At 35.0% G+C, this 22090-nt stretch overlaps 2 protein-coding genes across 2 annotated transcripts; both read right to left on the bottom strand.

The window, feature by feature from the left end:
* Positions 1 to 3576: 3576 nt before the first annotated feature.
* Positions 3577 to 6139, bottom strand: LOC131062403 (disease resistance protein RPV1). The gene is made up of 4 exons (XM_059207923.1): positions 6091 to 6139; positions 5619 to 5957; positions 4244 to 5524; positions 3577 to 4160 (listed from the first exon to the last, which is right to left on the bottom strand). The coding sequence occupies exons 2-4, from the start codon at positions 5871 to 5873 to the stop codon at positions 3723 to 3725; spliced, it is 1974 nt and encodes a 657-aa protein (XP_059063906.1). The 5' UTR covers positions 5874 to 5957; positions 6091 to 6139; the 3' UTR covers positions 3577 to 3722.
* LOC131856309 (TMV resistance protein N-like) lies at positions 5874 to 9861 on the bottom strand. The gene is made up of 3 exons (XM_059207924.1): positions 8991 to 9861; positions 8546 to 8864; positions 5874 to 6866 (listed from the first exon to the last, which is right to left on the bottom strand). Exons 1-3 carry the CDS (start codon positions 9692 to 9694, stop codon positions 6087 to 6089), a joined length of 1803 nt encoding a protein of 600 aa, XP_059063907.1. The 5' UTR covers positions 9695 to 9861; the 3' UTR covers positions 5874 to 6086.
* Positions 9862 to 22090: the final 12229 nt, after the last annotated feature.

Raw genomic sequence — 22090 nt, 5'->3', positions numbered from 1 at the left:
ACATTGGACAGCCAAGAGGAAGATTTTGTAAATTTGTTTTGAGTTCAAATTCTATTTTAGTTTTCAGTATTTTCTATGAGATAGTTTGGAGATCACAATACATCATATTTCTATGGATTTGTCCTATCAAAATCTACCTACAATTTTTATTGTAATATTACAATCATTTAATTAATGAAAAAATTCATTTTTCCACACCTAACATGAACAAACAACCTCTATCTATTATTAGACTTGAGAGTTATTTGTTTATGTATATTTTTTGCAACTAGAAATTAATATTTTCAAATATTACAAATGGCTTAAGACCTATGTTGATTAAAAAGGCATGCAAAATATTACTTCAAAAAACCTTGTTTTAAGATACAAATTTGCAATTTCACTTCTCCAAATTTTATCTGAGTATATAGATTCTTGTTTCAGTTTATTAAGAACTATGAGATTTGTCTAAACCTTTTAGAAATGTGTTGTTAAATGTTGGTGCAAGGTGAAATCCAACGAGCTCCTTAATTTTTGTAAATCTCACAAGTGAATGAGTTTTTTAATGCTACACAAAGATTGTTGTGTGTGTGTGTGTGTGTGTGTGTGTGTGTGTGTGTGTGTGTGTGTGTGTGAATACCTTAGCATACTATCAATCCGTAGAGATCCATTAATTAAATAAATCACAATCTGGAAAGATCTTAACATGTTGTCAATCCACAGAGATCCATAGAATCAGTCGGACATCATTAAGTCAACAAACAAACAAATAGCTTCACAAATTTTAGGCCACTTAGAAAATAATAGTTTTTACTGGCACCTCAAATTGTCTCTTCACATTAAATGCTTGTATTAGAACTTTGATTTGAACTCTAATAAAAATGATCACATTTTATACAATTTCCAGGCATAAATAATAAATTTAAAAATTACTCCCTTTAAACAAAAATTTTGCCCTTACCAAATGGATTGTAGTTTCAAATCTGCTATATAAATATTTCCTTCAAACTTTTAAAATTATTGAATTATTATTTCTGTAAATTCATCTTGTTTTGAAAAGCAATTTGAAGAAAGGTCTGAAAATTTTATTCATAAGCGATTATGAAATTATTAAATTTTTCATGGATAAGTTAGAATTCAAATTTAAGACCTTTTATTTATTGTTAGAGTGCACTAATATTGAATTATTGGCCTTTTAAGACTAGGTATCTTTGATCAGGATGGCTTGTTTCCAACATCCCCTTAAGTCATTTTATAGAATGTTTGGGGCTCCTAACCTAGTCTAGTCTGACTTTGATCTCTTGTTGAATTTTATATGAGTTAATTAAGGTTTGAATCCAAAAATTTTCATTTTCTGTTGGAGTACTTTACCAAACTACTTGCCCCTTTAAAATCAATCCATCTTTAATTTCGGTTTGACATATTTTTAAACAATCTTCTTTAAATCACTCTAGAGAATGTTTGGAGCTCTTAGTCAAACCCCACTTTGATACTAGATTGAGTTACTTTATAAATTAGATAAGAATCTAATCTAAATCATTTCATTTACTGATTGAATGCTCTATTACTGAACTACAACTCTTTTTAAGGTCAAACCATTCTTAATTCAAATATAACCTATTTCCAACATAGATATCTTCAATTATACCAAAAATACAAAACGTCGAGTTCATAATACAAAACTCTTTAATGCTTGTTGTGGCGGAATTTATCATATAGAGATGGTCACACTCATGAGAGTGGAAGACATACAACAGTTTAAATAAACTACAAAAGCAGAATAGGAATGATGAATAAAATATATTCAATTTTCTTTTCTGATATATCTGTTGCCCCTTAGTTGTCCTTGATGACAAAAATGGTGTCATTATGAGACTCATCACTGTTTAGTGGAAGTTGACATGGTGTATACCTTTCACTTAATGCCTAAGTGCTTATGGTTTTTATTATGTTATATGTTGAGTATAAAATGCTTATTTATTTCTAAGCACTAAAGAACTACACTATCGACATTTATACTTGGTATTGTTTTTAAAGCACTTTGTATAGTGTTGTCGGCAATATGAGATGTGGGTCCCTTTACACCGATGACTTGGAGGTGAGTTGGTATATTGTAAGTGACTGTTTGGTTGGCTTTTTTCGATGATCACCTTGCGGACTTCAAATAAGGTTTTAATATCACAATGTATTTTGTTTAAGGCAAAAGTAACACTCTTTCAAAAGCATTCTTATTTCAAGGTTGTCGAACCCTAACCAACCGCCGCCATGAGTTCCGTTCTAGCAGTTACAGGGCATAATGTGGTCAGAATCTGGTTGTGGGTTTATGGTATGTCAATCTTCAGGGACAAACGATTTGAATGGTGTTCTTGGTTTCCCATTTAAATGGGATTTTGCTACAGATATTCAGGGATTTCACAGGTATCATCATTATGAAGTTTTTATTGAAAGGTAAAATCCATTGCAAAAAAGAATAAATCTATTTTACTGGTCAATTCTTGATGGAAAAACAAAAGTAAGGATGTTTTGCTTATTATATTTCAGTTTTCTTCAAAACTCATAAAAGGAGTTAACGAAGTTAAAGATTTGGGATTTCACCTTTGTCAAAATTGAAAATGGTTTATTTTCTCTTTATTTAAAAAATTCAAAAACAAAGAATAAGAACACGGTTTTGTTTTAGTTGCATAATGGCATTATTTTTCAATACATGGTTTATTTTTCTACAACCACTTTTAGTTATTGATCAAACCTTAACCTAGGGTTGGGAACCCTATTCGAGGGTTACTTCAGAAGACATAATGACTGATATATGATTCATGACACTCTGGCAAAATGTTGAGAAATTACTGTGAATATACAAAGCATTGAGAAATATACAGAGGCATTGGATTTATGTTTTTGCACATTATTGAAAATTTTGTATTTACTCTAATATCAATGTAGAGTGTTTTGTAAAAAGGTTTTATCTGCTGTATTTTGATCAGTTTGTCACACTCTAGCTTTATACAGAGTGTTTGAGAAGAAAAAAATTGTAACTCTCTGTCTGTCATACAGAGATTTCAAGGGCATTTTGAAAAACCTTTTATAGTTGGAATCACTTGCACTCGTTCCAACCTTTGATAATTTTGTGACTGCAGAACAAAGTGTAATCACAAGGTTACCAGTGATTGTAACTTGAGTTGGTATTTTGACATTGCATAGGGCATAGAGGTTGGTGCTCTTTGAAGTTCTGTGACTTCTAAATTCAGTGTACTGAATTGGTGCTCTTTGAGATAATAAAAAGAATCTTTTACCGAATGTTTTTTCTACACCAAGAAGGTTTTCTACTCATAAAAATCATGATGTTATGTGTCCAATCTTGTCTCATTTTTTTCACTAGTCAATGATACTTTAGATCTTTTGTTGTTTTACATTATACTCTGTTGTCTTCGAATTCATTTTATGTTTAGTAATCCCTGCAATACATATCTAGCTGATTTCTTAGGCAAAGTCATCTTGTTTTGTCTGAAAGCATAAAACAAAGATTAGTCGTCTTGATAATTGAATGATTACATTTTATGCTTTGATAACAGTTTTGTTTTCAGGATTTCAAGTCACATGTTCAAACTCAAAACTTGCAAGTTCACTGTTATTCACCTGTTCTAATTGTTAAACAGAGTTGTCAAAGTTTAAAAGATGTTTTTAAGTTAAAATTCATACACTCTGATTCAGCTCCCCCTCTCAGAGTGTTTTCACTTCCAACAATATCAATATGCTAAAAGTGCCCATAAACTCCAAAAAGTCTCCACAAGTCTCTGCTCTTCTCCAATCACAAGCAATCCCTTTTTCACTTCCCCTTCTCCTGAATATCTCTCTATCGTGTACTCCCCTGCTGCCTGAGACCTGGAACACTGTGTGAAGAGACCTGTCCAGAACCATGTACCCTCCTCCACTTCGGTTGCAAATACTTCATCATTCATTGAAGATATTCGCAATTGCATACGTGGAGTCATACAATTTATAATAAAACATACAATAACGGCGTCAACATTGGGCAATTGTTTCTGCTCCAGTTTTGGTTTGGAGGAAATTTCCTGGTTAGCGAAGGAATCAACAAGAGAGAGAGTTGAAAAGTCGAAGGAGCTTACAAGTGAGGCAGCATCACCGACTGCCCGCGTACATACTAATATTTCTCCAGGCCATTTCTGCAAATCCTTTGCATAACAACATTAGCCACACTACAATAAGATGACGATAATTCAAATTCTAAATTCCTAAAAACCATTACCTGAATACTTTGAATGCAGCCTTCAACACCCGACCTCCTGTTTGCTCTGAATTTGACACTTCTCAATCTTTCCAGCCTCTCTAAACTCTCTATACCCTGTATCTCCCACCTGGTATCTGCTCTCAACTCCTCTAATGCTTTGCAATATTCTAGACCTTTTATTTTCTTAACTCCGTAGCAACCTACGAGAACAAATTCTTGGAGAGAAGCTGATTGTGCGAAATTGGGAAGCGCGTCCAACTCAGGGCATCTTTCTATTTTCAATTTTCGAATGTTTACCAGATCAACTATACCCCTAATGTTCCTCAATTTTTTACACCCCATCAATTCTAAGTCCTTCACTGTAGTTGGTAGAACTTTTATCTCCCTGAGATTGTCAATATTTCTGATTCGAAGAGTCTCAAGAACGGGACAACAATCTGGAGATATAGAAATGTTGGAAACTTCTATTGCCGGTAGCGACATCCACATAAGGTTGCACAACGAAAATGCAAACAACCCCGTCCTGAGATTCAATATACTCGTTGGGCATTTGTCTATAGCCAGTGTCTGAAGATTATTCAGTTGCCTAATTGATTTTGGTAATGATTTCACTCCTGAAGAGGTTATGGAGAAATGCTTTAATAGATTAAGACGACCTACAGAGTCCGGTAAACTCTCCAGCTTGGGGCAGGTTTCTATCCGAAGATCAGTCAAAGATGACAAATCTCCAAGAGAGTTCGGTAATCTTGTCAACAGCTGACTCCCTATGTTCATTATTCGCAACTTCCTCAGTTGACCAATGTTCATTGGCACCTCCCTTAACCTCCTGCAACCACGTAAATCGAGCTCTTTCAACGATTCCTGATTTGTGATGTCGGACGGCAACACTTCCAATTGCTTACACCCAGAAAGGTTCACATACTCGAGCTTTGTGATTTCTTCCAGAATGTCTAAACCTAAGGCAAGTTTTTCACACTCCTTTAGGTTCAAATGTTGCAGGAATATCAACTCCTTAAAAGAGTCTGGCAACGACCTCAATTTCTCACAACCCTCTAAACTTAGATGCCGCAGGTTTCTCAAATTGCCGAAACTGCTGGGTAGTGATGATAGCTCAACACACCAAATTAATCCCAGGTGCTCCAACGATCGTAGAAGGCAAAATTCTGTTGGCAGATCCCTCAGAGAACTTGCATTACTAACCACTACTTTTTTCAAATGACTCAGACGACCTATTGAATTTGGAAATCTCTGGAAATTAGGACAACCAGAAATAATTAACCCTCTTAACTGCACAGGAGCCTGCCAAAAATTGTCAATGAGATTGTCAGAAACATACAATTTTAAAATTATTGCAATAGTTAAACAACTTAAAAGGAAAAAGGAAGATGCTCACATCACTGTCAGTCCTCCATAGTTCTTCTAATTGACTATCACCTCTTTCATGGAGTTCTAATACCCTCAAATTTTCCAATGAACTAAACGAGAGAAGATTTCTCTGACCAACGTCAATGCACCGAAGCCATAACAACTCTCTTGATATATCACCAATTATTTCATTATAGAACCTTCCTTTCACCTGCAAAATCTTTAATCCAAGCAAAGATGGGGTGAGCCCACGAGGTCCTCTGTTTGTGTTAACCATGATCATCCCGCCTGACGAGCATTGTGGAGACTCCTCAAACCCAATTCTGGATCCAGTTGTTGTAGATGCTATTCCCCGAATGGGAATGCTCTTTTCAATTAAAAGTAAATAATCAAAACCTAATAGAAACACCTATAATTTCTCGAAACAAAAATTTAAACAAGCACACCAAACTTCTGCCATGCCATTGATTAATGAGAATCAAATAAAGTAATAATCTTACCTGTGTTTCATTATAGGCATTGACTTCAATAACTTGATATGGAAACAAAATGCGGTAATGCGGTATGGTGACTGTTGATTTGCAATTTCTCTTCCTAAATCTCTTAAATGATTATGCATTTTTATGCGCTCACCATCATCTAGTTCAACAAGACATTTATTGAAAAGTTTTTCCCAACTGTGCAGACCATTCCATCTTAATCCATCCCAAACATCAAGAACCGTGCTTTTTTCTTCTCCAATAAAGAAACATGCAATATCTAAAAATATTTCCTTCTCTTCATCATCTAAAGCATCAAAGCTTAGTTTCAAACTTTCTCTGATATCTCTAGGAAGTAATCTGGAGATCTCCAATTGTTGCTTCCAATAATCTTTGCTGGTGTTGCCATTTAATTGTTTTCCAAAAGCTTTCAGAGACAACGGTAATCCACCGCAAACATTTAAGAAATCTTTAACTAAAGACTGAAACCTTTGAAGTGGTGAGGGCTGTGAGAAAGCATACCAACAGAAAAGTTGTTCAGCATGATGTGGATCCAGTATTTTCATCTTATAAACTGTGGAAATGCCCCAAGATCTAAGCACTTCAAAATCCCTTGTAGTGACTATGATCAAACTACCTCGCCCAAGACTCTCCTTGTTAGGCAATAGTGCATCCAATTGTTCTACATCATCCACATCATCCAATACAAGCAATACTCGAACAGATTTCAATCGGCTAGCAATCATACCCTTTCCCGCTTCTATAGTTTCCACTCGTACATCTTTGAGACCAAGGGCCTGTTGCTCTTTGGTACTTTTGTCCTCGATGACAAGAAAGAAAAAAAAAGAAGATGTTGTGTTGGTTAAGTTACATATTTTTTAAGCATGTGGTTATATCCTTCTCGTGGGCCAGTTTAGTGACACGGACATATTGACTTGGCTGACGTGTTATGTGTTTAAAACATCTTCTTTCGAGCCATGCTGGTGACACGGATAAATGAATAGCTCTGATTTTGCATTAATTTTAATGACATCTTTGGTTTAATATGTCTACGGTCTAAAGGGCATATTCCTCAGGATACTCTTTGTATCGGACAAGTTAAAAGTTTTTTTTGGAAGATGTTTTTGTGTTTCATTTGGTTTTTGAACCTGCTTGGAGTCCGTCAAACCCTAACGCCATGAGAGTCGCAGCGCCGCTGGAGCTACAGAGCTCGAATCAGTTTGTTCAGTTACAGAGAATGAAGCAAACAATGATTTTAATCAAGAGATTAACGGTTGACTGGTTAGTTTGTTTGATTAGTTTGCGTTTAACAGGTATGTTTCTTGAATCACATGATTTAAAAGATTCAGATTTTTTGTTCGAAAGAGTTTTTTTTTCAGTTATGCAAAATGAAAATAAGGAAATGTTCATGCATTATTTTTGTTTTTCATGTCTGGGAAATAAAACATCTTCAGTTTCTTCTCTTTCGGTTGCACAGTTAAAAACAGTTATTTGATTTTTCAGTTTTCAAATCCTGTACGAGGGTTATTCGAAAAGAAATTGTGGTGTTTTGTTTGGGTATAAAACAGTTTGTTTTCAGAACAGTCAAGGTGAGGAAAAACAGAGAAATACAGTGAGAAGAGTGTGAACAAAGTGATAAGCATTTAAAAAGTGCCGTAGTTTCCCAGAGATAGCCGAGGGGTTTCTTGAGAATCAATACTCTGTTTTTTGTTACAGAGTATATGAGGCTTTATTGATTTGAAACTATATTGTATAGAGTATATGAGGCTTTATTCATTTGAAACTATATTGTTCAGAGATTGGATAGTGTTGATTTTATCCTTGAAGAATATTGTTGCAAAATTTTTCATATGTACAGACTGGTAAAATATTCTCGCTCCAATCCCTGATGGTTTTGTGACTGCAAGATTTAATTGCATGCATAAAATCACCAATGGCTGTAGCTCGAGTTGAAATATTCATTGATAAGAAGAGGGGTTGGTGCTCCTTGAGGCCTTGTGGTTTCTAAAACTTGTGAACTAAGTTGGTGCTCTTTTTGAATTAATATAAGGGATCGTCCGAGTGGTTTTTCTACCCCAAGAGGGTTTTCCACTCATGAAAAATATGGTGTTATGTGCATTGTCGTGTTTCATTCTGTTTTACTAGTTTATGCTCTGATACATCATATTTTAGCTCTCTTTATTTCATACTCTGTTTTGTTGGGTTTATGTAATGCAATATTTGAAGTACTCATTTAGATGTTTCAAGTTTGTGTAAAAATTTAATACCATTTTTTTAAAGGTCTGAATCAAGTGTTTTAGTTGGTTCAATGGTATATTTCATGCTTCATTAATGTATTTCATCAAGATGTTAAGTCTCAGTCATTTGTGCATACTGTGAATTAAAATTGTCAGGTTCATAAAAGTATAACTTGTTAAAAATTTGTCACACTCTGATTCACCCCCCCCTCTCAGAGTGTTTCCACTTCCAACAGGGCCTCCAGTAGTTCTTTCTGCTTAGCATGCAATACACTTTTATTAGCAGCATCTCTTACATCAAATACAAAACTAGATTTTTCCATAGTTTTGTATTTGTTGTTATAATATTGTCCAGCAAGAGTGGTCTTGCCAGAGCCACCCATACCCCATAATCCCACAATATGCAAAGGGTGATGGTGTTCAGCAGATTGAATCGTCATTTCGAAGTCATTTACAGCTTCATCCAAGCCGATTGGATGTTCGGCAACCGCAAATGGCAATTTTTTCTTTACTTTAGAAACAGAATTAACAATCTTCTTGAGCAGCTCCACCTCGTCACTAGACATATACAACAGCAGCGAAACCAAACACCGACTTTAATATTTACAGAAAACTAAAGATTAAATTATTGAAAGAATTCGGAAGGAAATTGATCACAAAAGGGTAAAGATACTTGTTACTCACTATTCGGTATTAACAATCTGACCGATATTAAAGGAAACAGTATTGAGAGCATTCTTCCACTCCTGAAGCTTTTGTGTGTATCTAGGCTCCTTTTCGTGCAGGGAAAATGCTTTTTCAAAGACTCCTTTTGCATATCGGACTTCCTCAGGTAGAATATGGTAGAAAACAGGTACAATTTGGGTGTCAGTTTCCAGCATAAGTGAAAGCTCTGCCAAACACCGAGGAGATTGGGCATAATTCTCGGAAAAAATAGCTAGATGAAGCGAAGCACTGCGGATTGCTTCTTCTATTTCTTTAGGCCAGGAATCCTCCAATTTAAACTCTTTTGAACCAAGAAAAACTCTTAAACCCATTCCATTTAGGGTATTTGAGAGAGTGGTTGCAAACGTCTCTTTGACATCGGGGCTATGATGATTAATATATACATAGGGCAGATTTTTCATGGCAGAGGTAGAAGAATTTGGTGCCATGCCTTGTAAAGCATTTGTAACCTCATTCTGTGATTGGCTAATAGTGGTGGACGTAGGTGCCGCATAACTGGACTGATCTAAACGTGTAGGAAAGAAGCGAGAAAACCAACCAAAGCAGGATGAAAATAGGCTTACCACTGAAAAAGTAGGAGGAGTAGATGGAGCTGCTTGAGAAGCATCTGTATTCTCATTCTCTGGCTGACGCCCATTGTTAAAACCTGAAGTAGATGCCATGGAATTCGTTTGACCTTCGACAGAAAGGGAGAACGAAAGATAAACCAATAAACCAATGCAAGCAGGGTTCTTGTTGAGGAACCAGATCGCATAAGTCTTTGTAACGCTTTCATTGAGTCAGTGAATGACCCTGGGTTTGCATAGGAAACCGGGTGTAAGAAAAGCAGAATCATGCACGTGGTTTTCTTTGGGAATCCAAAGAGCACACTAAGCTCTGACCTGGTCAAAAGTTTTCTGGTTTTTCTTGTCATCCGCTTGGCTCCTGAAGTTGTTACGTAAAGTTCTTCGTCTATTTCTCATATTTCCTACTTTCATTTGCTCATTTACACATGCATTTGAAATAGGTGCCAAGTAAAATTGCAGTTAGATATATGACCTAGCATTTTATCAATTGAGGCAATATTTATGTCGATAGGGAGATATATTTTGAGTTGTATATTAAAGGGTTAAAGAATTGCAAAAATGGATATTGGTATTGTTAAGAATAATTGTTTACAATATAAGTGATTTAGCCTTGATATGCAAAAGAAATTGAATAGGAACATAGGCAACTTAATTTAAACTAATAAATTGTACAAAATATTTTTGTTATTTGAAATGCTTTTACTGTAATAATTACAATAAACACATGATAACTATTACATCAAACCCATTTGTAACTATTTGCTGAGTTACTTTGTATACAATTTTCATGTATCAAAAAAAATGTACAAAATTTTGTATTATGAATTTCAAGAATATGTAGACTTATTTATCCTTTTTGTGTCCTTAAAAATCTTTTTAACAGTGCAAGATGCCTTAAGGGCATGCTTGAAAAAGCCTATGAACAAAAAGAACTGGAACTTGTGAATCACAACCCCTAGATTGGACCTTTGCAAAGCAATGTTGAGATGAAAGGCAAGATGGCGCAACCAGAATGGTAAACAATGCAAGACCATTAGAAATCCTCTCATGTCACACATGAAGGATATACTTCTAAACATTTTACCCAGTGTAACAAGATTAGCTCATTCCATGGAATTGTACTAGCATAAATTATTGGATAGAAACAATATATATTGGAGAAAAAGAAAAGAAAATGGAGCTAGACTAATTGATGTGTTAGATGAAGTGAATGTGATATCAAAACTAAAAGAGAATTGGCATCATATAAGCAGCTCAAGCCTTGATTATAGAGTCATCTTTCTGCAATTGAATTTATAAATTTTATGCCAACTCGTATAGCCAATTTTATATTTTGTCAGTATGTCCAAAATTCCAAATATACTAGCCCTTACCATGTTATTGCAAGTAGTGGGCAAGCCAAAACAAAACATCCATGTCTTTTGATAAGTAGGAAATATTTTCTCCAACAAATCAAATTATGATATTGCTATCAGGATTCAACTATGTAGTTTTCGAGTCAGACTCATTGACCCAAGTGTTCATGAGTATGGTTCACAAGAATCCATCTCTCATGAGATTATATGGGTGACCTCCAAGGAAGGTTCAATGCTTCACCTCTATGAGCATCACCTAGATGTAATGAGTGCTAAGTGGACCATTCATTCTCATGAGAGATGGGTTCTTGTGGATCACTACTCATGAACACATGGGTCATTGAGTTTTACTTGAAAACTACACGATTGAATCTTAGTAGCAATACCATAATTTGAATTGTGGTAGAAAATATCTCCTAGTTATCAATTGATGAGCTAAAGGGGCTCTACAATGAATGGTTCATAAGGCACAACACTTGTTGAAGGTTTTGCAAATGGGTTTAACCTTGGAGGAAACTCCATGGTTAAGCGTGCTTGAGTTGGAGTAGTATTGGGATGGGTGACCTCTTGGGAAGGCCCAATGCTTCACCTCTGTGGGCATCAATTGGATGCAATGAGTGCTAAGTGGACCATTCATTCTCATGAGAGATGGGTTCTTGTGAAGCACTACTCATGAACACATGGGTCAATGAGTTTGACTCAAAAACTACACAATTGAATCCTGATAGCAATATCATAATAGATGTCTTTATTAGATGTCTAGCTGCTTTGAAGTAGAGGGAAGAAGGTAGGAACGAAAACAAGTGGGTGGAGTGTAACACACATCTGCATGTGTAATATTTGCAAGTCAGTGGTGAAGGAGCATCTCAGAGGCTAAGCACATTTTCATGCTGCTTGGTGTTTTTGCCATTTTTTAAAGGTTTCAGAGAGTACATTTGAAATTTTAAAGTGTGCAGTTTGAAGTTCTAGGTGCAATTTCTCCTCGAGGTGTTTTAGGTGTCCAAGTGATGCTCCGTAGTAACACAAACATGATTGTATAAGACATCATTGCTGTACAAAACTCCCTTGGTATGAGACTGATTTTGCCTACGTGAGACTCCAGAAAGCCTTGCATTACCAATCTATGCCAAATATGTTTTGTGGGAGTCAGGCACAACCACACAGAGCTAAGCAATTAAACTTTTCAAGGTTGGATTTGACAGTCTGGATAATTTTTACTGTTGTTTGGCCCTACAGCCAGTTATTCCTCGAGGCCATGGAAAGTATTTGAAGTTTGGTTCCAACTGTTTTGAACAAGCATTCACCCTTAGCTGGTTACCAACCATCCTTGATCCACAAATGAGAGAGATATTGTCATGTGGCCGAGATTTACAAGCAGTGCAGGATCAAACCTTCATGCGGCTAATACGAATGGGAAACTGAAGCCACAATGCACATATGTTTGTCGCTGGGCCCTATTTTCCTGGTTAACATGGATTTGAAAGGGAGTTTAACCAACTGTACACACCATTAGCGAGTGATTGGATTTGACACTACATAAGCCTAGCTGGACCAATCAACGGTCAAACAAGGGAGAAAACATAACAAGGTCACCAGTATTAAATGCTTAAGAATGCAGAACCTAGGATGGAATCTGGAAGAACCAATCCATAACCAAGATTTTGAGAAAAACAATTTGGTTTTCATCAGATTTCCCGACCAATCACAACTCAGAATGGACAGTTGATCCAATTAATCTGGGACAGAAGGCTAATCAGATCCTTTGGGATTATGATAATGATTATAACCTCTTTTATATAAATATAGCTGCAACATTGTATGTAGGGGCATCAAGGGATACAGAGGGAATTTAGTGGATTGAAAGAAACACCACAAATCTTTGTTGATTGATTTTGAGTTAGGGTAGTTGATCTTTACTAAAACTCTCGGAAGAAGTAATGAAGCTTAGAAGTCCGTATCTAATCACTCTCATTGGTTAATTAAAAACTCTATTTCCAGAAGTTAAATTTTACTTGCGTGGCACTCTCACAGTATGTTTTATGATGTCTCTACGGTCGTGTATATATGACAGTAATGCATTGACTCCAATAAATTTTTCGTGATTCCGCCTTACTGTTGTTATTTCATTAAATATGTATTATCTTAAATAAGCTGCATATAGTTCATTTATATGTGTAATTGCTATTTTAGTTTTCCATGCTGAAGGCTAAGACTCCTGAGATGAAGAGATCAGTTGCGATTGATAATCTTACTGAATTGAAAAGTCATTAATAACATAGGTCCTATACAACAGAGCAAGGCTATAAAAGGAATGATGAAAAAGCAATCGCAAAATAATATAGCTACAATGGAAGCCCGCTTATTGTGTATAGCAGTAAGTTGGAGCACATACTGTAGAATCTTAATCGATCCTGTTCTTGTTCTTATAGTCAGCTGATCAAGAAAATATAATAACAGGGAGCAAGAAACAATAACAACAATAAATATAGTAGAGGTAATAACAACAATAAATATAACATAGGTAAAAACAATTGCAGCCAAACACAATTAATCTCAGAAATAAACTACTCTGCTTTTAAGGCAGACACCTATTCTTCAAGAAGAAATTCTTTATTCCAGAATACTCAGAAATTACAATGCTATTAAATAAATAGTTTTGCTGTGCTTCTAAAATCAGAGTTCAAAAGATCCTGAAAGAGCATGCACAGGATGCATTATTCGAAAGAACGAGTTAGCTATATTTCTATATTAAAAATAGATTATACATTGAAAACTAAATTAAGTTTCCCAAACAAAATAACTTGCATGGACATGCATTATTGAGTCAAATTTAGAACTAAGAGATTATAAACTATTTATTTTCCTAAATATATGAAGCTATGGATGGCTGTGCATGATCGGTGGATGGCTTTCGGTGCAGCTTGGAACAAACAGTGGAACTAGCAGTTTAGCGATGCATGACAATGACTTTGTGTTTGACGGTGGAAGCCAAAAATAGTGGCTAAGCTCGAAGCTGCATGAACAGCATCAATAATCCACAATACTATCACGATGACGTAAACCCAATCGGTTAATGCTATGAATGTTAGAATAAGTCATAACGAAACTGTACACCTGCTGTTAATTTAATGACTTATTCTAACAATGAATTCGTTCAGAACCCAGATTTTTATAGACAGTTTGTCGACTAAGTAATCCATTATGGCCAATTTCCTCAAGTAATCTTCTATTTATAAATCCTGGAAGAGGTAGGGGATTGCATACCATTTCTTCAAGCTTTGAAGGACACAAGTGAACACCTTTTATGCTAAGTTGTTGAATTGTAGGATTTATCGGGCAATTCCAGAATGTATTGGAATCAGATTCTGAAATCTTCAGTGATTCTAGTTTGAAAATTTTGACATTCTTAAGATCTACAGTGGTGATTAGTGAATTCAAAACTTATCTATCATGAGATTCTAGTTTGATATTTTTTATATTGAAAATATTGAAAAACATAATTAAAATTAGTATTTTATATGTCAAAATTCGAAATTTGCAATGGTTTTGTTTAGCATATGTATTAGTTTAGGACATTCTAAATTTAATACCATGTATGTATATCTATATACAGAGAGAGAGAGAGAGAGAGAGAGAGAGAGAGAGAGAGTATTGAAAATGTACCCAAGCCCATTCTAAACTTAATACTATGTATGTATACACACACACAGAGGGAGAGAGAGAGAGAGAGAGAGAGAGAGAGAGAGAGAGAGAGAGAGATCAAGAGATCATTTTTGTATGAACGTATTGAAAAAATGTACTCAAGCCCCCCAAAAACTTTTGTATCGGTATTTCGTACCTATGTATCTATTCCTATTCCTATTCCCAATTCGCCAACTTAGCTTTTATGGGGTCTTGGGTAAGCTTGGGCAACAAGTATTAGATTCCTTAACATGGTAATTGTCAAATGTACTAAAAGACATTAGAATGAAGCCTTTCCATATGTCTCCTAGTGTTATGGGCAACTTAAATCGAGTATCCTTATTTTACAAGAGTCAAATTTTGGTCTCACAAAGTGTGTAAATTTAAAAATTATATCATTATCTTGAAGCACCCCCAAAAGATAAACCAACAATCCTCTTTTGACTCAAATTTCATTATTACTAGCACTTGCACAAAAAGAAGGTGCAATGGTTATGCCGATAGTAAAATATACATTGAAACAAAATTAATTTATAAATTAGATTACATAGAGATAGTTCTTTTTATTCCTCTTCCACATCAACAAGTAAATTTCTAGAATCTAGAAAATATCCATTCGCCTTCATCTCCCAAGTCAATTTCTCCAACTTTACATAAATATCCTATTTCTATGGATATGGTCTATCTCCTACAAAAAATGCATATACTATTTTATGGATTTTATGGATTTCAATCCAACTACTTCCAAGGGATCTTTTTTAATTCCTCTATCTTTTATCAATCTTCTTATCATTTCAACCTCACCCCATCTACCCACTTCTACATAGATTATTTTGAGAAGAACATAAGTTGTAACATTTTCTTGGTCAAGAAGGTGTGATTATTTTTAGTTTCTTGTTTTAGCCTCATTATTATAAATAGATAACTCAATTTAGTAATTATGGCATCATACCTTAATGTCACATGAATCTATGTTTCATGATACTTTTCTCTCCCAAGTATCTATTTTCTTGTATCTAGATTGGACATGGTCCTCTTATATATATGTTCTAAGTGTACTTGTATTTCATGGACATTCAGACAAGCAATATGAAAAATAATGAAAACAAAAAAAGATCTCTTACCTATATAGACAAGGAAAATATCTTTCTTTTCGCACAAGCCACTCAACTTTGAGTTGTTTCAAGGTATTAGCGTTCTTTTGGCCCCAAGATGTTTTTGCAACAAATTATACTTCCCTATAGATAACTTGTGTCTATGGAAATATATTATTTTGAATGATTAATATGTGTGGGTTGTTATTCCTTTCGTCTTGTGTTGGAGCTATTATTGCAATTCTCTCATTTCAATCATATCTCAAAATTAAAATTCCCCCCTTTTTTACAATCATATCTAAAAATTGATGAATCATATTTTGAATTTCCTTTTTTTTTAATGGCATTATATACACAAAGATATGTTAAAATATGCTCTAGAATTCTTTGTTAATTCAAATATTTTGAGAGCATTCTTGAAATATCCCTTTGAGCATATCTTGCAATCATTGCCTTAATTGAGATGGAATCTCTTTAAGGCATTTTTTCAAACAGTTTGCATGCCTTTTATATGCTTTCACATTTTACATATATGTCTACTAGAGAATGTGTAGTTCTATGATATCTAAATAAAATCCCCCAACCATTATGCTTTTATGGATATGCAACCCCTGTTCCAAAGCTCCCATTTTGGCACAAGCATAAAGGATGTTGTGAAATGTTTTGGAATTTGTCTTTACACCTGCCAATTTCATTTTCTTGAAAGTTTCTAAAGCCTTTTCAACAAATCCGAATTGTGTGTACCTTGTAATCATTGCAATGCATGAAACCACATTTCTTTTAGGCATTCTATCAAACAATTCAAATGCCTTGTCTATGCTTTCACATTTTGCATACATGTCAACAAAGGCAGTGGCAACTACAACATCTAATAAAAATCCTCTATCCTTTATGATTTGATAGATGTCCATACCCTATTTCGACACAAGCAAGGAGGATGTTGGCAAAGGTTGTAGATTTTGTCTTTACACTTTCCAATTGCATTTTATTGAATATTTCTAATGACTTTTCAACATCTAGATCACACTTCTTTGAAGCATTTTGTTGAACTCCTTAAATTTTTGTCAATGCTTACATATTTTTTGTACTAGGCTAGTTACTGTAGATGTATAAAAATGACCATATTCCCAAATAAACATTTTATGTTCATTCATCTATTTAATTAAATCAGCCACATTCCTCTATTTAATTAAGTAAATTATTCAATTTATTTAGTTAAATTCACTAAAACCTTTTGCATTATTTAATTGAATAAATCATTATATTTAATTAAATCCCTTTCTCTCTACTTTTAATTAAATTTACATTTAATTAAATAATTCACCCCAAATTGAATAAATCTAATTTATTCAAATTCCCAAATTCCAACCAAATTGAAATAAATAAATTTTATTTTGATTAAATTCTATTTTCCCTCACTCACTTGCATTTTCCTACATCTCCCACTTGCATACTAAACCCTATTCCTAATTTCTTCTAGAATTCATCTAATCCTAATCAATTAACTCTAAGCCCAAATACTATCCCTTTTCCCTAAATTTGAGAAGGTCACTTCTCAAATTTGGAGTAAAGTCTCCAAAAGGCATTAAAGCTTTTATCCATTCAACAAGCCAACTTGTTGAATCCCCCAAACTTGGAAGGACTCTTACAAGTTTGTCCCCAAAGTCTTTAAACCATTAATGGTTAACTAACCCTTAGTGGCATGGTTAGAGACTTTTTGACTAAATTAACCTCCATCTAACCCAAGGGTCTCTTCAAGCATTTATTGCTCTGACCATAGTTATTCCTTTATCCTTTGCACAAGAGTTTACCCCTTGGGTAAAAGCTTTATCCAATGGATAACCTTAACCTAACCTTAACTCTTACCTCCTAAGGTAACCATGAGGTCTTCTCAAGCATTTAATGCCTCCTACCTCTCCTCCCAGCCAACCTCTTGTTGACAATTGTCACCATTTCATTGGTGAAAATTGAAAACATGGATTGACAGCTTTCAATCTTGACCTTTGATTAACTCTTTCAATCCTGGCCATCCATTGCCCTATTTTTTCTATAAATATAGCTCTCCTTCCTCCATTTTAAGGATCCAAGTTTCATGCATCTAATCTATAGTCATTTTCATCTAGCATTTAACCTCTCTTTGGATAGGAATTATCTTAATAAGCATTTTAAGAAACATTTCCATTATCATAGAAAATTCATGTTAGACTAGTATATCATGTTAGGATAGTATTACTACTAATCTTGTCATCTTATAATCTAGTTTATTGCATTTGTAGAATCATGCATAGATAGGATGCATTCTCATGGTAAAATCAATCAAAAGCATCCCTCATTCTTGCATTTGTCATCCCTAAACCACTTTGCTCAGTGATATGAGAGCAAAGGCATTGGTTTGAGGGACCTTGTGAGATAGAGAACCATGGAACCAACCTTGGGAAGTTGAGTCATCCTTCATGACTCCATAGCTTGCACTAAGAAGTCCTGTGGGTGTGTGAATCGGTATGCTGAAAAACTAATACAAAGTTCCCAACCTCAAATTCAATCACACGAAGTAAACATATCTCAATCGGGTATATGCACGAAGTTGTGGTACCAAAAAGGTGTCACACTTCCAAAAAAATAAAAAATGGTCATAAGGCGTGTGCCTTATAAGGAGCACGTCTTATGACTTTGCAAACTTTAAAAAAACCCAAGTCCACATTTTGGATGCATACTGCATTCCCAAACCCGCGTTTTGGTGATTTGGGGTGCCATTTTCTTGCGCTTGCCCTTGGTAGAAGCTTTATATTGGGCACTAAGTTGTCCATCTCTCATCATTATGTCGCCACACCATCGAAGAGCTCAAAGAGGTATGCATTTTTGTTTTCTTATTGTCATTTTTTTATTAATTTGAAGATTAAACTAGGTTTATTGATTTAAATTTATTTTCATTATCAGGAAATGAGATTAGATAAGAAAATGTTGAAAACACTCAATCACCTCCTCATGAAGACCACATTGAAGAAGAAGCACATCAAGAACTTCCTACAATCCCTAGACATCCCATAGGTACACAAGAAAACCTATTAGCTCAAATAAAAAATAGCCAAAAAGAGCTTGAAGGTTTAATCACAAGGCTAAAAGATACCACTAGAACAAACTCCCATAGGACAAACCTTGCCAGTTTTTTGCAATCTATTGTATCTCACATACAATCGGTGAGTGGGCAAATAAATTTTTTGTCCAGTAAGAAGGAAGAAAAAAAAAGCAATTTTATGCTGAAAAATTATCATACGTGGCAGTGAAGAAAAAGAAAATTAATAAATTTGACTTGTGTGCTCTTTTTACGGACCCACAAATGAATCAACCTTTACTCCCTGGATGTAGGATATTTCCTATTCATTGGTGTCATCATGAAGGGATTAAGAACAATTTTTGGGATAGGTAGCGGATGGTATTTGATCAGCCCCCATGCAATAATCATGAAGTACCCCAATAATTTTTGAGAAAACTATACTGTGAGTTTGTCCTTAATGAGATCCCAAACTATTTTGATTTTCTAGATTTCAAGGTAGAGGTGGGGGTTCCTCACATGATAGAGAGGGTGCACAACATGACCCAAATCTCCCACCAAGACCCTTGGCCAGACCTATGGTGGAGCATGTTATTATTCCTTCCATCGTGAAGGAGAGTATTGAGGTCGAAACTCTAGACATCATTAGCTCACTCACTCAGACCCTTATACAGTATGCTAGGCCTCTAGTAGAGGGTGATGTGAGTGATGATGGTGATTCATCTAGGCATCGAGCTCTAGCTCATTTTTGTCGATCGTGTGGTTCTCTTTGCACTTATGATCCTAATAGGTCTAAGAATGCAAATGCACAAGCGGAGTTGGCTACATAGAACATTGTCATGACAAAATCCTTGCTGATCAAAACATTTGGAATTGATACCCAGGTGAATTTCATTACAAGTTCATTTCATTCGTTTTATTAAATCTTATTTGGAAATTTGAGAATATATCTAAATTAGTAAATTATTATGATAAAAAATGAGGGTCAAAGTGTTACAATACTAGCAACATTCCTGTAGCACCCTTTTTCACGACTTCGTCGACTCCATAGGTATACAACGAGTGAAGAAATATAATTGTTATATGTAGATAGTTGAACCTTAGGTGAATGATTTTCTAATTACTCATTTTGGATGTCAAATAGTTTGATGAGCTAGAGCTTCAACATCAACACCTCGAAGTGTATTTCATTGACAATCTTTCACCCAGGTAAGCAATTTATCTTTAATGTTGTTATTAAATAATATAGATAGTTTTGGTGATTAATCAATATATTTTGTTTAATTTTCAGATGTTGACATCAGAGACTCCTCCTGCTATCCGCGCGTCAATGGAGCGCAGTGTTGTTGTAGCAGTAGCAAGTTCAACTACTTTGACAAAAGTATGAGACATATTTGTAAATTTAGTAAATTTAGCATTACATTTGTTATTTTAATAATATGTTATTGAAAATTTTAACGACACTTGTATTTAGTTTAATTTATAGTGTGATGCTTACAGGAGGGGCTTGTCACTCCAGATCATGAACTTGCACCTATTGTGGATGAGCATCATGATTATTTCTATGTGGTAAGTGACTATTCTATTTGTAGACACCCAAAATTGTCATGTCTAATTAAATAAATATTTTATTTATTTAATTATCTAAGCTTAATTCTTCTATTAATTAAATAAATCTTTATTTATTTAATTAATTCATTTATCCTCTTCTAGCCTTATTTCTCATTTAAATAAATACATTTATTTATTTAAATTATCCTTTTCTTAAATTAAATAAATATTTATTTATTTAATTATCCCATTTCCTCTATTAATTAAATAAATCTTTATTTATTTAATTAATTCATTAACCTTTTCTACCCATGACACATGTCATTCATCTCTTAATTCCTACACTACCTACCTCTTTCATTATTTTATTATTTCTTCTACCTACCCTCTAATCCTAGCCGACCTCCTTTTTACACCTCTCAATCTTATCCCTCCATTTCTTATAGTGTCTTCTATATAAGGAGATGCTTTCTTCATTATCAAATCCTAATCGACAATCTTGAGGACTTGGCTACACTACGATCCTACTTGCAACCACATTTCGTTCTTTGTTGAGCTCTTGTGCACATAAAAATCTGAGAGCAAATATATCAAGCAAGATTAATGGAGATAGGAAGAATGGAGATCAAAACCCTATTGGACATGTGATGGTATAATCTTTGTGATTTCATTTGATTTGCATTGTCTTAAGTAATCTTCATATGTTATGGTAGATCTTTGTTGTTGTTAGGCTAGGGTTTCGTGGTTGAATTCATTTAGCCTTTCAATTCTGTTATTATTGTTATCCATTTTCACCATATACATTTTGGCACGCCCGGTGGGACTCTTGTCCCTTTGTATTTAACCTCCTTGTTGCAGATTTTGTGTTTTTGAAGTTGCAGATCGGATGTTTTTGGCAAAATCGCTTGGTTGAAGGCCCCTATTTCACAAAGTCTTTTGGGTTTTAAAATTTACCTAACTTATGTGTTTGCAGGAAGGGGTGATTATTTCAAACAACCCAAACTACTAACAACTTTTTGTTGCAGGTCCTTGGCAAGGGTTTTGGATTTTTATTGTGTGCCTTGTTTTCATAGACTAGCAAACACTTCCATTGGTGCACTAAAATTGAATCATTGTCTTTTGTGTCTTGAGCAATAGGCTCTTTTTGTTTAATCTTTAGAGGGCCTGTCTTCCCATGTGGTCATTAGGACTACTAGTGAGAAGAGAACGACCCAAGTGGTAGCGAGGAAAACCCACCTCTTCCAAACCACTATAACCAAATGTATTCATGGTGAAAACTATGGATAACGTGTGCTGATTAGTTCATACCGACACTATGTCTCCCCATAAACCCGTTTGATCAAATTTATTTGATCGGTTGTAGGGCGTAACCCCTACTGGCTGGGAGCCTTCTGTATTTATAGAGCTGAAAGTGTGCATGTATGGCCACATGAGCGGATGCCCTTACTAGCACCTTTTTGTTTTAGAAGCCCAAATCCTTCTAGTTGTTGGGGCAGGAGGTCGCACCTCTAGTAGCGGCCCACACACATACGGTTCTTAGTAGAGATACAAAGTTCGCCATGGGGAGTTTTCGTGGGGACTGATGCTTGGCGGACCCGAGAAGTGAGTGCCGAGGGTGGAGCCAGTGAGGTCAAGCATCTAAGTATCTGCTCTGAATAGCGTAGCCTCGGGGGTAAAACCCTATGTGGGATCAACAACTATCGTCTTGGCCAGCCATAAGAATTGTGCTTGACTTATTTTAAACATTCAAACATTCAAG

The sequence above is a fragment of the Cryptomeria japonica genome, chromosome 7 (genome assembly GCF_030272615.1).
Source record: "Cryptomeria japonica chromosome 7, Sugi_1.0, whole genome shotgun sequence".
Lineage (NCBI taxonomy): Eukaryota > Viridiplantae > Streptophyta > Pinopsida > Cupressales > Cupressaceae > Cryptomeria > Cryptomeria japonica.
The sequence above is the reverse complement of the archived record's forward strand: the minus strand, read 5'-3'. Positions and strand labels throughout refer to the sequence as shown.

What these genes read in the sequence shown, in the direction of transcription:
- LOC131062403 (XM_059207923.1), bottom strand. Translation starts at nt 5,873, where the DNA reads ATGATCATGGTTAACACAAACAGAGGACCTCGTGGGCTCACCCCATCT. An exon ending in TATGGAGGACTGACAGTGAT is followed by an intron (nt 5,525 to 5,618) that starts GTGAGCATCTTC and finishes AATTTTTGGCAG; the next exon opens with GCTCCTGTGCAGTTAAGAGG. An exon ending in GCTGCATTCAAAGTATTCAG is followed by an intron (nt 4,161 to 4,243) that starts GTAATGGTTTTT and finishes AAGGATTTGCAG; the next exon opens with AAATGGCCTGGAGAAATATT.
- LOC131856309 (XM_059207924.1), bottom strand. Translation starts at nt 9,694, where the DNA reads ATGGCATCTACTTCAGGTTTTAACAATGGGCGTCAGCCAGAGAATGAG. An exon ending in CAGATTGTTAATACCGAATA is followed by an intron (nt 8,865 to 8,990) that starts GTGAGTAACAAG and finishes GTATATGTCTAG; the next exon opens with TGACGAGGTGGAGCTGCTCA. An exon ending in AGCAGAAAGAACTACTGGAG is followed by an intron (nt 6,867 to 8,545) that starts GCCCTGTTGGAA and finishes AAAGAGCAACAG; the next exon opens with GCCCTTGGTCTCAAAGATGT.